The sequence below is a fragment of the Acanthochromis polyacanthus genome, chromosome 5, assembly GCF_021347895.1.
Source record: "Acanthochromis polyacanthus isolate Apoly-LR-REF ecotype Palm Island chromosome 5, KAUST_Apoly_ChrSc, whole genome shotgun sequence".
NCBI classification, from domain to species: domain Eukaryota; kingdom Metazoa; phylum Chordata; class Actinopteri; family Pomacentridae; genus Acanthochromis; species Acanthochromis polyacanthus.
The window spans coordinates 11260291-11279204 of record NC_067117.1 but is presented as its reverse complement, the minus strand read 5'-3'; the positions used below and the strand labels follow the sequence as shown (position 1 = coordinate 11279204).

At 38.3% G+C, this 18914-nt stretch overlaps 2 protein-coding genes across 2 annotated transcripts; both read right to left on the bottom strand.

The window, feature by feature from the left end:
• Positions 1-157: 157 nt before the first annotated feature.
• arl8ba (ADP-ribosylation factor-like 8Ba) lies at positions 158-9030 on the bottom strand. The gene is made up of 7 exons (XM_022209775.2): positions 8783-9030; positions 6102-6182; positions 4037-4110; positions 3824-3917; positions 3640-3707; positions 3254-3324; positions 158-1121 (listed from the first exon to the last, which is right to left on the bottom strand). The coding sequence occupies exons 1-7, from the start codon at positions 8903-8905 to the stop codon at positions 1072-1074; spliced, it is 561 nt and encodes a 186-aa protein (XP_022065467.1). The 5' UTR covers positions 8906-9030; the 3' UTR covers positions 158-1071.
• Positions 9031-9685: 655 nt separating this feature from the next.
• Positions 9686-14212, bottom strand: LOC110961959 (tumor necrosis factor receptor superfamily member 3-like). Its single transcript, XM_051948365.1, has 7 exons — positions 14024-14212; positions 13744-13869; positions 13495-13626; positions 12786-12894; positions 12634-12704; positions 12353-12475; positions 9686-11722 (listed from the first exon to the last, which is right to left on the bottom strand). Exons 1-7 carry the CDS (start codon positions 14145-14147, stop codon positions 11574-11576), a joined length of 834 nt encoding a protein of 277 aa, XP_051804325.1. The 5' UTR covers positions 14148-14212; the 3' UTR covers positions 9686-11573.
• Positions 14213-18914: the final 4702 nt, after the last annotated feature.

Genomic DNA, 18914 nt, shown 5'->3' with positions numbered 1-18914 from the left:
ATGACTCACCCATCATCAACATGAGCAGAGGTGTAATCAGTCGGGTAAACAAACGCCTGCGTGGCTGTACAGGGCCATATTATTACCAACGCTGTTCCATATGACTTCATAGAATTGCATACATCAAAAGGGGAGTGAAAAATAACAGGACAATGTCTAAATTAAAAAGCATGCCTTTTTATTTCTTGTACATATTGAAGTGGTGGTTTTTACCCGGGTAGGCACGCCTTGCATGCTGCTTTGCTTCAGAGGTGAGAGACGCTGCACAAGGCACTTTAAATTCTGACACACTCTCAGCTTCGAGGCAGCACAAAGGACATCATTCCACTGAGGCTACTTACAAACGGAGGCCAAAATGAACCACGCAACCCCGTACACCTTTACCTTTAGTACATTCAGACTTTAAATAGAATCATATATTCATACACGCATCCCATATCAGTAAAAATCATACTAGCTTGATATTTGTACAGACCTGCTTAAACTGACTCGCCCGAATGCGCAATTTTCAAAAACAGACGCGTCGTTGAAAGAAGAGAACCTGATCAAGCAAAGGGTGACAGTCAAAGACAAGCAGAGTAGAGCTTGACAGAAACTGGAAAACCTGCATGCCCACATCAGCCATCTCTTGACATCATATCCGACTACGTGGTGAACATTTCTCATTACACGAGGCCTGTTTTACAGATTAAACCCTCCTTTAAGACGGTGTTGTTGTACAGTCAAGATAAGTGTTATACACCTCTGGGTATGAACAATAACAGTAATGCCTGAAGAGTAAAAATGTAGAACAGGAAATAGTTTCTTAATCCAAGTTAAGTACAGCTTTATAATTTGCATAATGCCAATTACAATCCTTAAGTTTGGTACCAAAGTTACATTTTTAGTCGTGCATTGTCTGGGCTTGTGAAACACACACAGTGACAAGAAGGGAAAAAAACAACTGTGTGACAGAAGCAGAACAGTGCAGCGTGTGAGGTGAAGATACGACTGTACATCATTGCAGAGGGTGATGAGGGTGCGACATGACCGTAACATGGCAAATACAGCTGGAAAACAACTCCCGCGCCTTCAGCTCCTGCGAGACTTTGAGTGCTGGATGAGCCACTGAAGTGTGATATCTGGAATCAAAGAAACTGGTCAGTCTGAGGATCGGTTCATGATTTTTACATTTCTGATAAACAGCAAGACAGCCTGTGCCTGCATGACATTTCTGTACAGATTTAGTGACACCAATGAAGTAGTATTATTATCAATAAGAGCTTGTCATGTAGATCTCCTTCACAAAAATGAGTTAAAACTAAGGTGTATGTTTGGTTTCAGAAGACGGAACAAATAAATGAAATTCTTTCTGAAATGCAGCAGCATATTTCTGAAGAAATGTAAATTAGTATCACAGTATTATAATATATAAAGTTTAATGGTATAGCAACATGTTGTTCACATAATAAGATGTATTGATGCTGTAACAACTTATTGCCTGTTATCAAAATAGACAAAGTTATCGCATTATAACAAGAAATTTCTTACTATACCACAATATTATTTATCTTTTTACAACAATAAATATTTTAAATTATGTGATATCTTCTATTGTTACAACATCCAACATTTGACATTATGAGATGATAACTTTCAACAAGGGATAAATAAAGGAAATTGATCTTTTACACAATTAGATTAGGTTCTATTTCAAGTTGTTCTTCACGATTGGGTTGAAACATGGCAAGATTGTGCTGTTATTGAGCGTGATGGATGTTGTCAGATGGATACATGATAATAATTTACATGATAAGTCATGAATCTATGGAGCCCAGAGCTCCTCCAGCTGATTAAATGAGTAATGTTGCTAACTCCACGTGGTCACATTCATTCTTCCTTCTGTGCATTTTAAAATCCCTCTTTGCGTAGTCATACTTATTCACAACACCATCGGCCATCCTTAATAACAACAGACGTTGCTGCGTCTCAACCCACGCAGAAAAAGTAGAATCCATGACCTATATTCTTTAGTTTCTGTTCTCTATTCCATTTCCTCATTCGAACATGAGCTTCATGTTATAACAATATAAGTTATCAGATTATAAACATGAAACCTCTGACATTCTGATAAGACAACTCAAATAAATTTGTATGCTGTAATAATGTGAAAATATCTGGCTATAACAATGCTTGACCTTTAAAAGGGAAGAGATGGAGCTAAGCACTAACTCCAAGCTCTGACGGACACAGACAGGTCAGCCTGGAAAGTTACAGCCACTTACAAAATAAAAATGCTTCTTCTTCTTCTACACATGCACACACACTAACAAAGATAGAGTTTTGGCCTTGATACACAGCACATACCTATTTTCTTATAATGTAACAATTCATTTTACTGAAACTGCTAACTCAAGGTTGTTTGAGGGAGAAAACCAGAATAATCCTCCCTAAGAGACACCTGCATTCTCCCTATGAGATGCCACTAATGGCTGCATCACATCTCAGCTGACAATGGAATAATACTGACTGGTAGAAAGCGGGACAAAGTTTGCAGGAGGGTTCTTTTTACAGGGTGTGGCTCGTAAGGATTGGATTAATCGTGTGCCAAGAGATATGGACACATACTGTATGTGCACCAACTAATAGGAGAACTAAGTCTAAACCACAGTTCATCTCCACCTTTAGCCAATCACATTTCAATCTTTGAATTAGATGTTTATATCTATGACCTATCACACAATACTAGACTGAATAAAATGTTGTGTTCACTTTTGGTTTTATCCTTTTCTGGGAGGCTGTTCCAAACAGAAAAGGTCCTTGTACAAGATTCTTTTGGGACACTGATATTTAGAAAAAAAAAACCAAACAGCTTAACTGGAGAGAAGTGGTTTGTCTTTCATCTCAAAAAATGAACACGTGTTGTGTTGTTGTAGTTTAGTCAGTCCAGTGATGTGTTATGTTGTCAGCACTGAGTGTTTGATGACTTCCTGCCACATTTTCAATGGTTCTGATCTCTGTGTGTGTCAAAATAAAAGCATCTGCCAGTTACAGAGTGCATAAAAGACAGACATCCTTTCTCTGGCGTCATTCTTCAGTGAAGCTCGATACAATAATAAATATATAAAACTATCCGTATGATGAAAAATCCTGCACTATAGCGAAAAATCCACCATGTGCAATCTTAAAAAAAACGTGATACAGTGAGACCACAAAAAGTGAACCGCAATATGGCGAGACATCACTGTGCTGCAGTAATTAATGTGCTACTTACCAATGTTGTCTTTCTCTTTGCAGGAAATTGAATAGCAGCATATTTCTCTGTCCTGAATAGCTGCTAGATTCCTATAAAGGAACAAGAAAAGGACAAACATGAGCAAACGATGATGATGCCTGAAAACCAATCGCTTCTCTCATTCACCTGCCACTTGTGGGGGACAGTTTATGGTACGAGCACGACTCTGTATATATTTCTGACCTGACAGCAGAGGGAGCCAGTAAACTACAAATTTAAGCATTTATAGTTTTAACAAAAGAGACATGAAAGCGGATAGAAATGAAAGAAAGAGTCTACTAATGACACGTCTAGTTGACCACTAAGTTGTAACGAAAATAAATGTGTTGAGAATTTTGCATCTCTTTTTTTTTTTTCATACTTACATTTTCTCAATGAGCTGCTTTTCATCTAAAGCAGTGGGGAGATCCCTTTTGTTGCCCAGTACCAAAACCTAAAAATAATCACAACTGAAATCTGAAACTGTGACACGTCAAGAGAAACCCACTCACAGTATTTCCTCACCACTATAGAACTCATTAATAAAAGTGGTTTTTTTGAAACACTTACAGGAATTCCTTGCAACTGAGGTTTGTCTAATAAATTATGAAGCTCATTCCTGGATGCCTCCACCTTTTCTCGATCTGCTGCATCAACCATGTACCTAAAAATGATCGAAAGCAATTAGTCAGAAAGTAACACCTCCGACAATGCTAGTTCGCTGTAATTTCATTTTTCCTAATTCGTCTGACAGATTAGAAAAATCAGACATCCGATACTTACACGATTGCATTAACTCCTCGACAGTACCGCTCCCACATGCTCCTGAACCTCGGCTGCCCTCCTATATCCCAGATCTACAAAATTAATGGCACATCATCACAAGATATTCCTGATTCAAATGCCAATACCAATGCAACCATTATCTTCTTTTCTCCATTTAAGTTTTGATTAATTATGAACAAACAAAAACAAACAGCATAACAATAAAAAAACAAAATTGACACATTGCTCAAAATGATGCGGACAAGATACAGTGGTATGAAAAAGTATCGGAACCTTTTGGAATTTCTCACATTTCTGCATAAAATCACCATCAAATGTGATCTGAGCTTTGTCAAAATCACACAGATGAAAAAACAGTGTCTGCTTTAACTAAAACCACCCAAACATTTATAGGTTTTCATATTTTAATGAGGATAGCATGCAAACAATGACAGAAGGGGGAGGAATAAGTAACTGAACCCTCTGCCTAAGGAGACTTAAAGAGCTATTGAAACCAATTTCTACCAAATAATTTAAGTCAGGTGTGTGCCCAATCACTGATGAGTGGCTTAAAGCTGCCCTGCCCACTATAAAACACACACCTGGTAAGAAATGTCTTGATGAGAAGCATTGTCTGATGTGCACTGTGGCTCGCTCAAAAGAGCTGTCTGAAGACCTGCGATCAAGAATTGTTGATTTGTATAAAGCTGGGAAAGGATACAAAACCATCTCTAAAAGTCTGGATGTTCATCAATCGACAGTCAGAGAAGTTGTCTACAAATGGAGAGAGTTTGGCACTGTTGCTTCTCTCCCAAGGAATGGCCGTCCACCAAAGATGACGCCAAGAGTTCAGCGCAGAATACTCAGAGAGGTAAAAAAGAACCCTAGAGTGTCTGCTAAAGACTTACAGAAATCACTGGCACAGTCCAATATCTCTGTGCACACATCAACTATAAGTAAAACAATGGCCAAGAATGGTGTTCATGGGAGGACTCCACGGAGGAAGCCACTGCTGTCTAAAAAAACCCATTGTTGTGCGTTTAATGTTCGCCAAAAGGCACTTGGACACTCCACAGAAGTTTCGGCAAAATATGTTGTGGACTGATGAAACCAAAGTTGAATTGTTTGGGAGGAACACACAACGTCATGTGTGGAGGAAAAATGGAACAGCTCACCAACATCAACACCTCATCCCCACCGTGAAGCATGGTGGAGGGTGCATCATGGTTTGGGGCTGTTTTGCTGCCTCAGGGCCTGGACAACTTGCAATCATTAATGGAAAAATGAATTCAAAAGTTTATCAGGATGTTTTGCAGGAAAACCTGAGGCTGTCTGTCAGACAGTTGAAGCTAAAAAGAGGATGGATGCTGCAACAAGACAATGATCCAAAACACAGAAGTAAATCAACTTCAGAATGGTTTCAGAAGAACAAAATACACATTCTGGAGTGGCCAAGTCAAAGTCCAGGCTTGAACCCCACTGAGATGCTGTGGCATGACCTCAAGACAGCGATTCATGCCAGACATCCCAGGAATCTGACTGAACTATAGCAGTTTTGTAAAGAAGAATGGGCCAAGATTAGTCCTGATCGATGTGCCAGACTGATCTGCAGCTACAGGAAGCGTCTGGTTGAGGTTATTGCTGCCAAAGGGGGGGCCACAAAACATTAAATGTGATGGTTCAGTTTCTTATTCCTCCCCCTTCTGTCATTGTTTACATGCTATCCTCATTAAAATATGAAAACCTATAAATGTTTGGGTGGTTTTAGTTAAAGCAGACACTGTTTTTTCATCTGTGTGATTTTGACAAAGATCAGATCACATTTGATGGTGATTTTATGCAGAAATGTGAGAAGTTCCAAAAGGTTCAGATACTTTTTCATACCACTGTACGCAGTGACCATGAGTCAAAAAAAAAAAAAGGCAGCAATCACATATCAGTTTTACATCTTATGAATATCATAGATTTTTTTCTTCTAGATCTTTTATCTTCTTGTAAAACCAGTGCGATGGAGTCTTTTCACTGACTGAACCATGTGTTGTGTCGTGGTGTTCTGGTAACAGCAGAAAGATTAAAACTCAACCTTGATGGTGACGTTTCCTTTGGTGACCTTCCTCATGTTGAAGCCGACTGTAGGGATCATGTCTTCGCTGAAATGCCCAGACTGAAAACAAACACATGCGTATGAGTAATTTCTTGTAACATGACATTTAGGTGACAAAAATAGTACACGTCTGAAAGCAGAGTGCATGTGTGCGATGAACTGAAGAGGTTCACAGCAAAAAGAAATCAGTTCACAGACACATTTTAAAACTAATCAGGTATGTTCCAGCCCAGTGAGAGAACAAACTATCATATATTATAACTGCTCACTCACAATAAGACTAAAGTTCAACTGTGTTTATTACAAAAACATAACACACTGCATGACATTTTAAATGGCTTTCAACAATCGAAAAGATTGTTTACCGTTTGTTTTTCAGTTATCTGTAAGGAATTATCAAAGCATAACTGTATATACACAAGACTTTTATTGCAAAGAAGAGACTATAAAATGTTGAACATTCTGCAATTTATGAATCTAAACATCTAGTTTATGTGTCACTATTGTTTCTTGCAAAAAGAAAATCTGTTCTGTTAAAACTAAACCATCAGACACAGAGTGAATCATTTTGCACCAAAGCACTGAGGAAGTTCAATACTGGGAGGAAAACTCATGCAGATTTAGTAGCATTGCTGTTTGATGACGAAAATTCGCAATCTGTTAATGTTCCTAGTCAGTGTCTTTTTTTGTAAACCTCAGTGAACGCACTGTCTGGTAGACGCACATTTCATAGCACATGATTTGCAGGAGTCACCTGATGAAGCTAAGTGGAAATGAGTGCAGCGGTCTTATGACTGAGGAAGGAAGAACCTCCCCCACTACAACCATTCATGTACTCAGAACTTCATGTCAGTGGACGGAAGTATCTCTCAGCTCTTACGTTCCAACCCAAAACCCAACTTCCCCATCTGACACTTGCCCTTTGCCCAATATGTAGTGTGCACGGACATCCAATTTGACAATTGCATCTGCATTTTGCAAGATTGTACTATTTAAACACTCACTGGATATCTTTGTTTCTTTAAATTGCTTAATCTATGCAGACTAGAGCTGAAAGCAACATTCATTTTCATCATCAATTAATCTACAATGCAACTTCTGAAAGGCTAAACTGACGTCTTTGAATGGTTTGTCTTGACTCACCAAAAACAGAAAACAAAGATGTTGAATTTACAGTAACCACGACTGAACAAACGAATGTCTGCCACTTTTTGAAATGTAAAAGAAATGTAAAAGCCCGCAAATGCACAATTAATCCAACAACAAAGCAGTTTTTTTTAGTTCATTTTATATATAAAAAGATTTTTTTGTTTATAGTGGAAATTGTCACTGATAGAAAATAACACCTAACAAATAAACACAAAACTTTCCAGAATAACCGAGAGCAGATCTACATGAAATTGTTTGGCTTTTCTTTGCCTTGATACATATTTCTCAAGCACAAATACATTCTTGACATAGATTCAGTATTCATTTTCTCCACGTTATAATTCTTAATGGTCACATACAGACAAGAGGGACACTCAAATGTGCATAAACCTATACTGATCTGAAGCATAACCAATATAGTCCATCATATTTTTATTGCAGGGTAAAAGGTTGCATCCCATTGAGTTCAGTTTGATTAGTTGTCAGTGAGAGCTCATAGATGTGTGTAAAATGTTGTGAGCTCCATCACCACCGTTACCAAAGCTTTGCACAATACGGCGTTGCAAGCCCCAGCCACAGCCTAACAATCAGACAGTGCAAATTGCACCACTAAACCACACCGTTTTTTGAGAAATCCCTACAAAGTTACACAAGAGACACGGCTTACCCCTCTTTTACTCTTCTGCCTCAGTCACAGAAGGTTACAGCAGGAGATACAATCAATTTGTGATGCTTTATCACAATTTGCAATGAAGTAGGCGCAGTAATTCCTTCAGTTGCACCTATTTTACATTTAATGCACCTGTGTACAAAAGCTGTCAATCCAGTCTGCTTGTTTTGTTGTGTTGCATGCAGGAATTGTCACTTTAAGCTACAGGTGATCTGCATTCAGGCATCAGAACCAAGAAAAGATGAATAACATTTTTGAAAGTAACACAGAAGGTGTCTTCTGAGTCACTTCCTTTTTAACATTTTCATTATAGAGGACTGAATGATCGCAGTGACTTGAAAACTATACTTTAGAATGGAGGCCACTTTCATATTGTTGCATGGGAAATGTGCAAAAGTGGCACACTCTATGATCTTGTTTTTGCTCCTCCACGGCCAGTTGTTGTTATAGTCAACATGTTTTAGTTAACTCACTGCTGACAAAATAGTCTATGGTTTAAAGGTGGCAAAAACACCCTCAGAAGCTTCAAAGAAAGAAAAAAGTCACTATGCTACGTTTGGGTTTAGCGTGCAACAATCAAAACAACCAACCAACTAGCCGACAAGCAGCAAACTAGTTAGCTCAGCTGACTTGTTGGCAAAAGACCAACAGCCTGCCTGAGCCTTAGGTGTGTTTAAAGGATGCTGTGGCACCAACCGAGTGAGCTTACACCGTTTTTAAACCCTTACACCAGCCAGGGTAAGTTAGCCCACAGCTAGCTCCGGTGGCTGTTATCCCATTATTAGCGCTGAGGCTATTAGCAGTATCCTAGCAAGGTGGCTAACAGCAGCTGAACACTTACAGCGATCACGTTTACAAATGTTGTTTTTCCAGAGTACTGCAGGCCGACCAGCGTCAGCTCCATCTCCTCCTTCCAAAACAGGGACTTGAACCAGTCCAAAAGCCGGTTTATTAGCGCCAGCATCTTGTGGTCGGTGATTACACTCCCCCGTGGTGGTCTCTGCCTCTCCCTCCCTGTCAGATGTGGCGTTTTCCAGCGGGGACGGGAAGTGGGACACCAGCAGCTGTCATATGACCAGTCAGCCACGACCTGCTCATCAGCGCCCCCATCGGAGCATACTGGAACTACACCCCCACTTTATCTGACACCTGAACATTGTTTGCATTTCTTTGTATTCATGAAAAATGTTTAACCCTCCTGTTGTCCTCCTTTATGGGCACCGAAAAATATTGCTTCTTTGCCTGAAAAAAAAAGAAAAAATTCAGGATAAAAAATCCTCAAATTTCTGAAAATTTGCAAAACTTTCAGGAAGAAAATTCCAATAATTCCTTAAACGTTTCCCTTAAAAGTTGTATTTAAAAAATAATCCCCCAAATGTGGAAATAAAATTCTTGTAAATATTTTCAAAAAATGAATAAAAATCTTCCAAAAATCCTAAAAATATCTGAAATGACTACATACATATCAGTAAAACTTCTAAAATGTTCACAAAAAAATCACTGATATGAAGTTTTGGTTTTTTGGTGTTGATTTTTTTGTGAATGTCCTTAAGAAACATTTTTAACATTTCTCGTTTTCCACCAAAAAATGTTTGAAGATTTCACAAAAATGTGGAAAATGTGGACATCGGAAGTTACACTGTGAAAATATTTTTCTCCCACATTTTCAAACTTTAACAATAATATCACATTGTAATCAATAAAAACAACTCACATTTTAATACAACTGATTCATAGCATTTAATAAGATTATTATATCTGTTACATTTTTGTAAATATTGCAAAATCCACAATTACAAAATCAGCTATACTATTCTGTTATGTTGTTATTAATACACCAAAATAAGCTTTCCTCACAACAGTAAACCTAATTTCTTACATATACATCCATCCATCCATTATCTATACACCACTTCATCCTCTGTAGGGTTGTGGGCGGGTTCACTTTGGACAGGTCGGCAGTTTATCACAGGCCTACAAATAGAGAAAAAGGCAACCAAGCACACTTGCATTCACACCTACAGACCATTTAGAATCACCAGTTAACCTTAGCATGTGTTTGGACTGGGGGATCCCAGTGAAACCCTACGCTGCACAGGGACAACGTGCAAACTCCACACAGAAAGATCACAACCCGGGACATGAACAGGGGCTCTTCTAGCTATGAGGGGACAATGCTAACCAGTGGTCCAAAGTGTCAGTTTTTACAGCACGAAATGTTTCTGGAAATTACCAAATGTTACTGATTAGTCATTTTCTTAAAAAAAAGTGCATGGACAACTCACAACCTTAACATTTCAGCTCTATTCATGACATGTATAATTATATACATCACATATAATGGTTTGATTCCAGCTTTTCACATTTTTGCATGTTGTTATAATAAAAAAAATATTCTGTGTCAATCACATGATTTTAATTATGTGTAGTAATTTCCACAAAACAAAACATTTCTGCCTGTAAAGACATATTGAGCATATTTGAGCACATATTGTAAGTACAACCACTTTCATCTACCACCTAAACACTGATGCATTTTTTTCACATTTTTAAACATAGAAAATATCACATTTTAATCAGAAAAAAATCTGCTCACCTTTGATTACCACAAGTTTCATGTTTCTTTAAACGTAATTATTCTTTTTTGGGGGAAACAAATTAGACTGACAAGATTCTTTGAAAAAGAAATTATGTATATGTCTTATGCACTGATTTTATTTTGTAAATCATCATAATGACAATCATTCACAAGTTGTTGTAATCAAGTGTGAGCCTTATAGTTAAAAAAAAAGCTATTTATAAAATTAAATGGTTCTTGAAGAAACATTTCTCCTGTTAATGAGAAAACTGAACATCTTTTTCTCATGTTGGTGGAAGGAAAGGATTCGTACGTCTATCAGTCAATAACCACCTAGCTGACAGTTTAACATACACAAAACAAGTATTTCTTTTTCCAAAAAGACATCAAAGCACTTCACATTGAGCACTAAATGACTGGCTGGATGAGATGTGTCACACTCCAGGACAGTGACACATTATAAAATTTTCCCCCCAAAAATCTATTAGTATTGAGTGATTCTACTTTCATTAAGGCAGGAGCTGTTATCTACAGCAAATTACCACAGTCACAAATGATCCTTGTCACATTACAATAAAGAGAGGTAGGGTTGTTGCAAATATAAACATGTATGCTTTTCAAAAATAAATTAGATTTTCAGGAAGATGATTTTTTAGAGGCACATTTTCAGTAGCTTAGTGGACACCAAAATTGTTCCACATTACACTTCAGTATTTCTCCTCACTTTTCTTGTTCTGCACACTCATAATCTTCATGTCATCTATTTAGAAACTCCACTCAAGTAGGTTGAGGGTATACAGTTTGTCTAAGGACACCTCCACAGTGATAATAGCATAAGGACCAGTTCTGATCTTTTACTTTCCTTCTGAGATAAATCCCACTGGAGATCAACATTTCAAACTTTTCAACAAATCCACAACTGTAACTTTAGCACACTTCTCCATCTCTATATTTGAATCTGCATTGATATGAAGCTAGATAACTTAAATGATTGCATTGATACTATCACTGTGGTTGTGGTTGAACACATTGACCATGCATCTTAGACTTCTTATCACAAAGAGATGACTTTTTCCAGGTGCACTTGGTCCAAACTGTTGCTGTCTTTGGATTCTGTCTGGCTGATGAGCTGGTGTCCACTTTCCTCCTTAGACAGGTGAAACTCACTGGTGTTCGTAGAGACTGCTAGGACAGGGTTTTTACCTGAAGCCGAGACAGGTAATGCAAACAATGTTTAAGTAATGATACACTGCTTTTCTTTCAAATTCCTATGAAATTGCCACTTTCCTAGGGCTGTCCAGTGCCATATAAGTTTACTTCTATCTAACCAGTGACTGTGCTGTTTCATCACATTATTACAAAGTGGCTAAGAGTGGTGCTTTGCAATCATAGCGGAGGTTTTGCACAATTGGAAGAACCGTTTTACTACAGTCCTACTGTCATTATTATCAATATTATGTGGATTATTTAATTGGCTGCTGCAGTAATGATTTAAATGTGTCCTTTTTCAGTCGGGAATTAAAGTATACAATTTGAATATTAATACAAAATGTATTTCATTTTGTTTGTTCAGATGTATTCCAAAAACATTAACGAAAATGTTGAGGATGGTACGGTGCACACCAATCTAACTTTTCAAACTCTTTATTTTTGTGTTGATTTTTGTTTCAATTTGTGACAATCTGCTTAAAACAGAGAAAAAAATCTAAACAAAGGAGAATTTGTCAATAGAAGTAATACTCTATAATCAAAGTCCTGCCTGTGTTTCTTAAAAATTAAAATCTGCACGTCTAATGAGCATCTTAATATGTTTCTATGTTAAGGTTTGCTTACTTTCTGCGTGCTTCCTTTGGTTCTTCATACAGATATAAGACAGAAACAGAAGGAGGCTGACAGAGAGAGAAACAAAGCCGATGCCAAGAATCAGATGAGGGGACGAGTCGCTGTGCGCATCTGCTGAAAAATCAAATCATTATTAGGTTTATTCAGCTATATTGTAGACACAAAATACTTGTAACAAAAATATTTGTTGTGGTAAGTGCTGTCACATCCATGTACCACCATAAACAATAAATAACAGCTTCTACCAATAAAATGTCATTGTATTTACTTACCAGGTTTATCACAAACTGGTGGGTGTGTTTTGTTCCCTGGAAACCGTTCAGCAAATCCCAATACACTGCACCTATTGACAACAAAGGGTCTGTTGACCGGTACTCCAATACTTCATTTAGTTAGTTGTGACTGTGGTTTAAATGGGTCTTACCGTATTATTGTTTCACAGCTATTCCGTGTTGCATCAAAGTATGCATTTTTAGGGCATAAAGGCTCACAGTGATATGAATACTTTGTCACCCCTGCATGTGATGAAATTTCTGCAAGAATACATAAGCAGATTCATTCATTTCATAAGAAACAGAATGAAACACTCTATGTTTAACTTTGAAATTTCTCAATACCTACAGAATGGATTGACAAAATATTTCACAGACACTCATCATTTTGATGAATCTTCCCGGCCCTCCTTGCATTCGAAACATTTCAGATTTGGTTAAGAAAGAGTGACTAACTTAATTTAACTCGCTTGATTAACCACTTAACTTTAGTTATTGTTTGAATTCAATATGTGCAATCATCACATAGGCTAAATTATTATATTTCACTTGTATGTATTGGTAAACATGCACTCAAAATGTTCAACGTGTATCAGTCCTAAATAATGTGGTGTTGACTTTTCAAGTGATATTACAATTAGGCGTATTAACCAAGTCTACATTTCAGACAGTGGGTGGTGTCTAACCTACATTCATTTCCATTTATGCAGTGCCAGCCACCCACAGTCATAAACAAGCAAAACAGTAGTTATTGCATTTAAATAGTCAAACCACATTTGTGGAAGCGGTATATACATTTTAACTACACTGCTGCTGTTTAAACAACTGCATAGCAACAGCCCAAAATATGTTTATTCTCACCTGTCCTATTCAGTTTCTCCCCCATGACGCATTTGTTTTCCTCACAAATTGAGCAGATGCTGTTGGAACACAGGAAACCAGAGCGACAAGAACAGGTCGCATCTGTGGTCGGAGTACATTTCTCAGAAAATTCTGTAGACAGACAAGAATTTAAGCCAGGGGACTTCCAGATTCTAACAATGTATATTTCTTTTGTTTGCTGTGTTTAATGCATGATCAATGCCTCTGCTAAGCAGGTTAGCAGGATACCTTGTTGGCAAGACCGGCATGGCTCACATCTGTCAAAAACAGTGTAGTGATCTGAAAAATGTCCCTCTGGACAAGAAGTGCAGAGAGTTTGCTGTTTGTCAGAGCAGAATCTCTCCACATAAGTACCTTAAAAACAAGGAACAAATAAAATCTGTTACCCTTCAGAATAATAACACAGCGCCTTGCAAGTGTGGTGTCAGCTCAGTTCATAAAAAGAAACAATGTAAAAGACTTAAATAAAACACACTCAGAGATTAATAATTCTATCAAGTGTTTTTACCTGGGGGACACAGATTGCAGCACTGTCCATTTATCGCAATCTGTCGATCACCACAGCCTGTAGCGTGTCCAATAGTCCAAAAAGTCAGCACACATACAGCAAAGGAAAGGCTCTGCCAAATCATTGTGACCTGCCCCCTGCATTTGTCTTCAAGGTTTTATATTGGCAGTTCGCTGACGTCAGTCTAAGTGTGGTTTACTCACAGACATATCATGTGAGACTTGTTCAGGAAGAGAGAGACCACTACTAGCTGTTAGAAGCAGTGTGCACTTAACAGTCAAGCTGATGTTTTTTATAACTTTTTTATTCTTAATATCTTTTTAACCATACCTATTTTATACATCTTATGTTCACTATTCTGGATCCCTCATGGAAAGGCGTTCTTGTAGAGCGTGTCTGGGAGGTGTTGTTCCATGTTTAGCTTTCTAATCTCAGAATTTGCGACTTTTTTGCAGCTATGACTGGCACCATGCAGGTACTCCCTTTCTCATTTCCACATTCAGTCCTCTCGGTTCTATACGCCAAATGTTGAGACTTTAAAAAGTTTTTTGGTTGCAGTGTTAAAATGTAAAGTGAAATCACTGCATGTCAGATACATATATTCACATCCTTCTTTCTGTACCTGTACCGGAACGGATTGCTGCGATCAAGCATGTACAAAGCATATCATTGTTGGAGAAGTAGAAGGAGCTACACACGTGGACAAAATTGTTGGTACCCCTCAGTTAAAGAAGGAAAAACCCACAATTCTCACTGAAATCACTTGAAACTCACAAAAGTAACAATAAATAAAAATTTATTGAAAATTAAATAATCAAAAACAGCCATTACTTTTGAATTGTTGATTAACATAATTATTTAAAAAAACAAACTAATGAAACAGGCCTGGACAAAAATGATGGTACCTCTATTAAAGATTGAAAACTATTTGACCAGAGTGACATGATTAACTCAGGTGTGTCATTTAATTGACATCACAGGTGTTTCCAAACTCATAATCAGTCAGTCTGCCTATTTAAAGGGAGACAAGTAGTCACCCTGCTGTTTGGTGAAAAGGTGTGTACCACACTGAACATGGACAGAAAGCGAAGGAGAGAATTGTCCCAGGACATCCGAAAAAAAATGATAGACAAACATCTTAAAGGTAAAGGCTATAAGACCATCTCTAAACAGCTTGAAGTTCCTGTGACAACAGTGGCTCATATTATTCAGAAGTTCAAGACCCACGGGACAGTAGCCAACCTCCCTGGACGTGGCCGCAAGAGGAAAATTGATGACAAATTGAAGAGACGGATCGTTCGAATTGTATCCAAAGAGCCCAGAGCAACCTCCAAAGAAATTAAAGGTGAACTCCAAGGCCAAGGTACATCAGTGTCAGATGGCACCATTTGTCGTTGTTTGAGCCAAAGTGGACTTCATGGGAGACGACCAAGGAGGACACCACTGCTGAAAAAAACTCATAAAAAAGCCAGACTGGAATTTGCAAAAATGCATGTTGACAAGCCACAAAGCTTCTGGGAGAATGTCCTTTGGACAGATGAGACCAAACTGGAGCTTTTTGGTAAGGCACATCAACTCTATGTTCATAGACTCAAAAACCAAGCATACGAAGAAAAGAACACTGTCCCTACGGTGAAACATGGAGGAGGCTCAGTAATGTTTTGGGGCTGCTTTGCTGCATCTGGCACAGGGTGTCTTGAAAGTGTGCAAGGTACGATGAAATCTGAAGACTATCAAGGCATTCTGGAGAGAAATGTGCTGCCTCGTGTCAGAAAGCTTGGTCTCAGTCGCAGGTCATGGGTCTTCCAACAGGACAACGATCCAAAACACACAGCCAAAAACACCCAAGAATGGCTGAGAGAAAAGCGTTGGACTATTCTAAAGTGGCCTTCTATGAGCCCAGATCTGAATCCCATTGAACATATGTGGAAGGAGCTGAAACATGCCATTTGGAGAAGACACCCATCAAACCTGAGACAACTGGAGCTGTTTGCTCATGAGGAGTGGGCCAAAATACCTGTTGACAGCTGCAGAACGCTCATTGACAAATACAGAAATGGTTTAATTGCAGTGATTGCCTCAAAAGGTTGTGCAACAAAATATTAAGTTATGGGTACCATCATTTTTGTCCAGCCCTATTTCATTAGTTTGTTTTTTTAAATAATTATGTTAATCAACAATTCAAAAGTGATGACTGATTTTGATTATTTAATTTTCAATAAATTTTTATTTATTGTTACTTTTGTGAGTTTCAAGTGATTTCAGTGAGAATTGTGGGTTTTTCCTTCTTTAACTGAGGGGTACCAACAATTTTGTCCACGTGTGTATATATTTTGCTGACACTAAGAAAGGAGTGCATTTTTTTGCAACTGCCCTGATAATCAAGTGATCTTACTGACTCGAAAACATTAGGACCAAGTGTGTGTGTGCATGAATAGCACTAAAAACTGCTTTCAGTAATTTACAAAGTGAGCATTACAATAGGAAGCCTGCCCAACAATTTATGCAAATTTCTTCAGTAAATCTACCTTTTCACAACCTATCAGCCAAATAAGCATGACAGAGGAGGATTGTCTTGGCCTCTTGGTAGCATCCCAAAAGAACATTAGGTTAAGATCAGTAGTATTAATCTTCATGAGAACAAAAGACTAAGATCAGCCATCAAATTAAATCACAGGAGAACCCCATTGTGTGAGTATTTTATCGATCCTTACTGAAGCAAAAGCTAACCTTGGTATAATGTTTTCATTAATTTAAAAATTAAGTAAAGGATGATGCCTGAACTTGTTTTTTTTGTTTCGTGTGTGTGCGCGTGTCTGTGTGTGTGCGCGTGTGTGTGCGTGTGTGTGTGTGTGTGTGTGTGTGTGTGTGTGTGTGTGTGTGTGTGTGTGTGTGTGTGTGTGTGTGTGTGTGTGTGTGTGTGTGTGTGTGTGTGTGTGCTCAGGTGCTGGCTATACTTGTGGGGACCAAATGTCCCCACAACTGTAGGAAAACCAAAAACAATGTCACTTGTGGGGACCTCATTTCGGTCCCCACAAGTTTAAACAGTGTTTTCTTGGCCATGTTGTTGTTACTGAAAAAAGTAAGAGTGCAAAAACGTTTCTTTAGGGTTAGCCATTGTTTTGGTGTTGGTTAAGGTTAGGGTTAGGGTATGGGTTAGGGGTTAGATATGAATGGGAGTCAAAGGTAAGTCCCCACGGGGATATAAGAACCAGACGTGTGTGTGTGTGTGTGTGTGTATGTGTGTCTGTGTCTGTGTGTGTCTGTGTGTGTGTTTCATTACATTTTGCAGAGACTGGCTATGTGCAGCAGAGCAAGTATATGTTTTTGCAGAGTGACTGAAAATGCAGCCTACAGTAAGTGATGCAAAAGTAAAGAGTACATCTACAAGATAACGTGCAAAAGATTTGTGCTGTCGGATAACTGTAAGTGTGGTAAATCTTTCTCACTTTGTCACAGACGGGAAGGCATCTTCTATCTGTTGCCACTCCATGTTGGTTGAGGGAGTTTCCTGGCAAATGAAACACACCATGACAAGCTGCCAAAATGACTCCTTCATAAATCTAACATTTTTTGTCAAAAGAGCAAAAATTCACCACCAATAATATTTGACAAACAATTATTAATTTAATTATCATGCACAAATGTCACACACTAGCTGGTTCCAGTCGTTGCTTTTCTCTGATTGACATTATTGTAAACTGAATACCTTTGAATTGTTTGCACAAGTAAGTATCTGGAAACAAGATCTTTTTTGTTAGCATTCGCTGATGTAGACCACACCATTAACTTAACAAATCATCAAATAATCAGCAGATTTAGATATAAGAAAGGCAGTTACTGGGTATAGCCTTGCTGTTGTTGTTCAGGGTTATCACAGTTTTGTGGAATGCACTGTGTCTGAAGTGACTCATACTGAAAACAGATGATTAGTACTTGTGGTCCTGTAGTTTTTCTGATGATGGAGGCTGATCTTTGCTGTGGTTTTCATTTGTCTGGATTCTCTGCAACGTGCTTGATAGTGCAGACCTAGTGCTTATCACAGATTGCTGCTTCATGTTTCAGTGGCATCTCTCCACTCTACACCGATTCAAATCTCTGTGTGGCCATGTCACTCAGACATTTCCTTCCCTCCTTGTCTCTCATACACAAGCATGACCACAGGTGCACAGCTGCTCGTTCAAGATGTGACACAAGCATGGGCGTCACGTGCGTACACGTAGATCTCAACGTCAGAGAGTGACTTGTCAGTGCGTAGCAACAAAAAGCGGTGCTGACATTACCACTGCAGTGCCACCCACACTGTGGCGAGGACGGGAGAAATACCCAGTGCTGTTGCTTGCACGCTCAAAATGACGATAAATGTAACAGCTTCTTGAAGGTTATGTTGTGACATTTGGTGATGTTAAATGCAGAAGGTCTGGTTTAAAACCCAACGTTAAATAAATCACAGAACTACAGTGTTCACACGTCTTGGAAGTTCTTGCGTCCTAATGTCTGAAACCCTCCAGTGATTTTATGTTTGCATGTCTTGGGATGAACTACAGCACATGTCTATAAAAAAGAAATGTTGTTTGAACCCAAAAACATTATAAATTAAATGACAACCGAAGCTCTAGAGCTAACCAAACCCTTATATCTGCTCCACATTTCTGCTTGAGGTTGGTGGTTCAAAGCTGCTTTCACTACTATTAACATAACACATAACCAGTAGTGGAAAGTAAGTCAGTATATTAACTATACTTAACTGCAGTATTTTCAGTTTTTGCTGCTTTGTATTTCCATTCATATCACATATCAGAGAACAAAATAAAGATTTTACACAACAGATAATGCAAAAACAATCATGAGCTTTTGAAATATAACCCAGAGTTGAATAATAGCGCAGTAG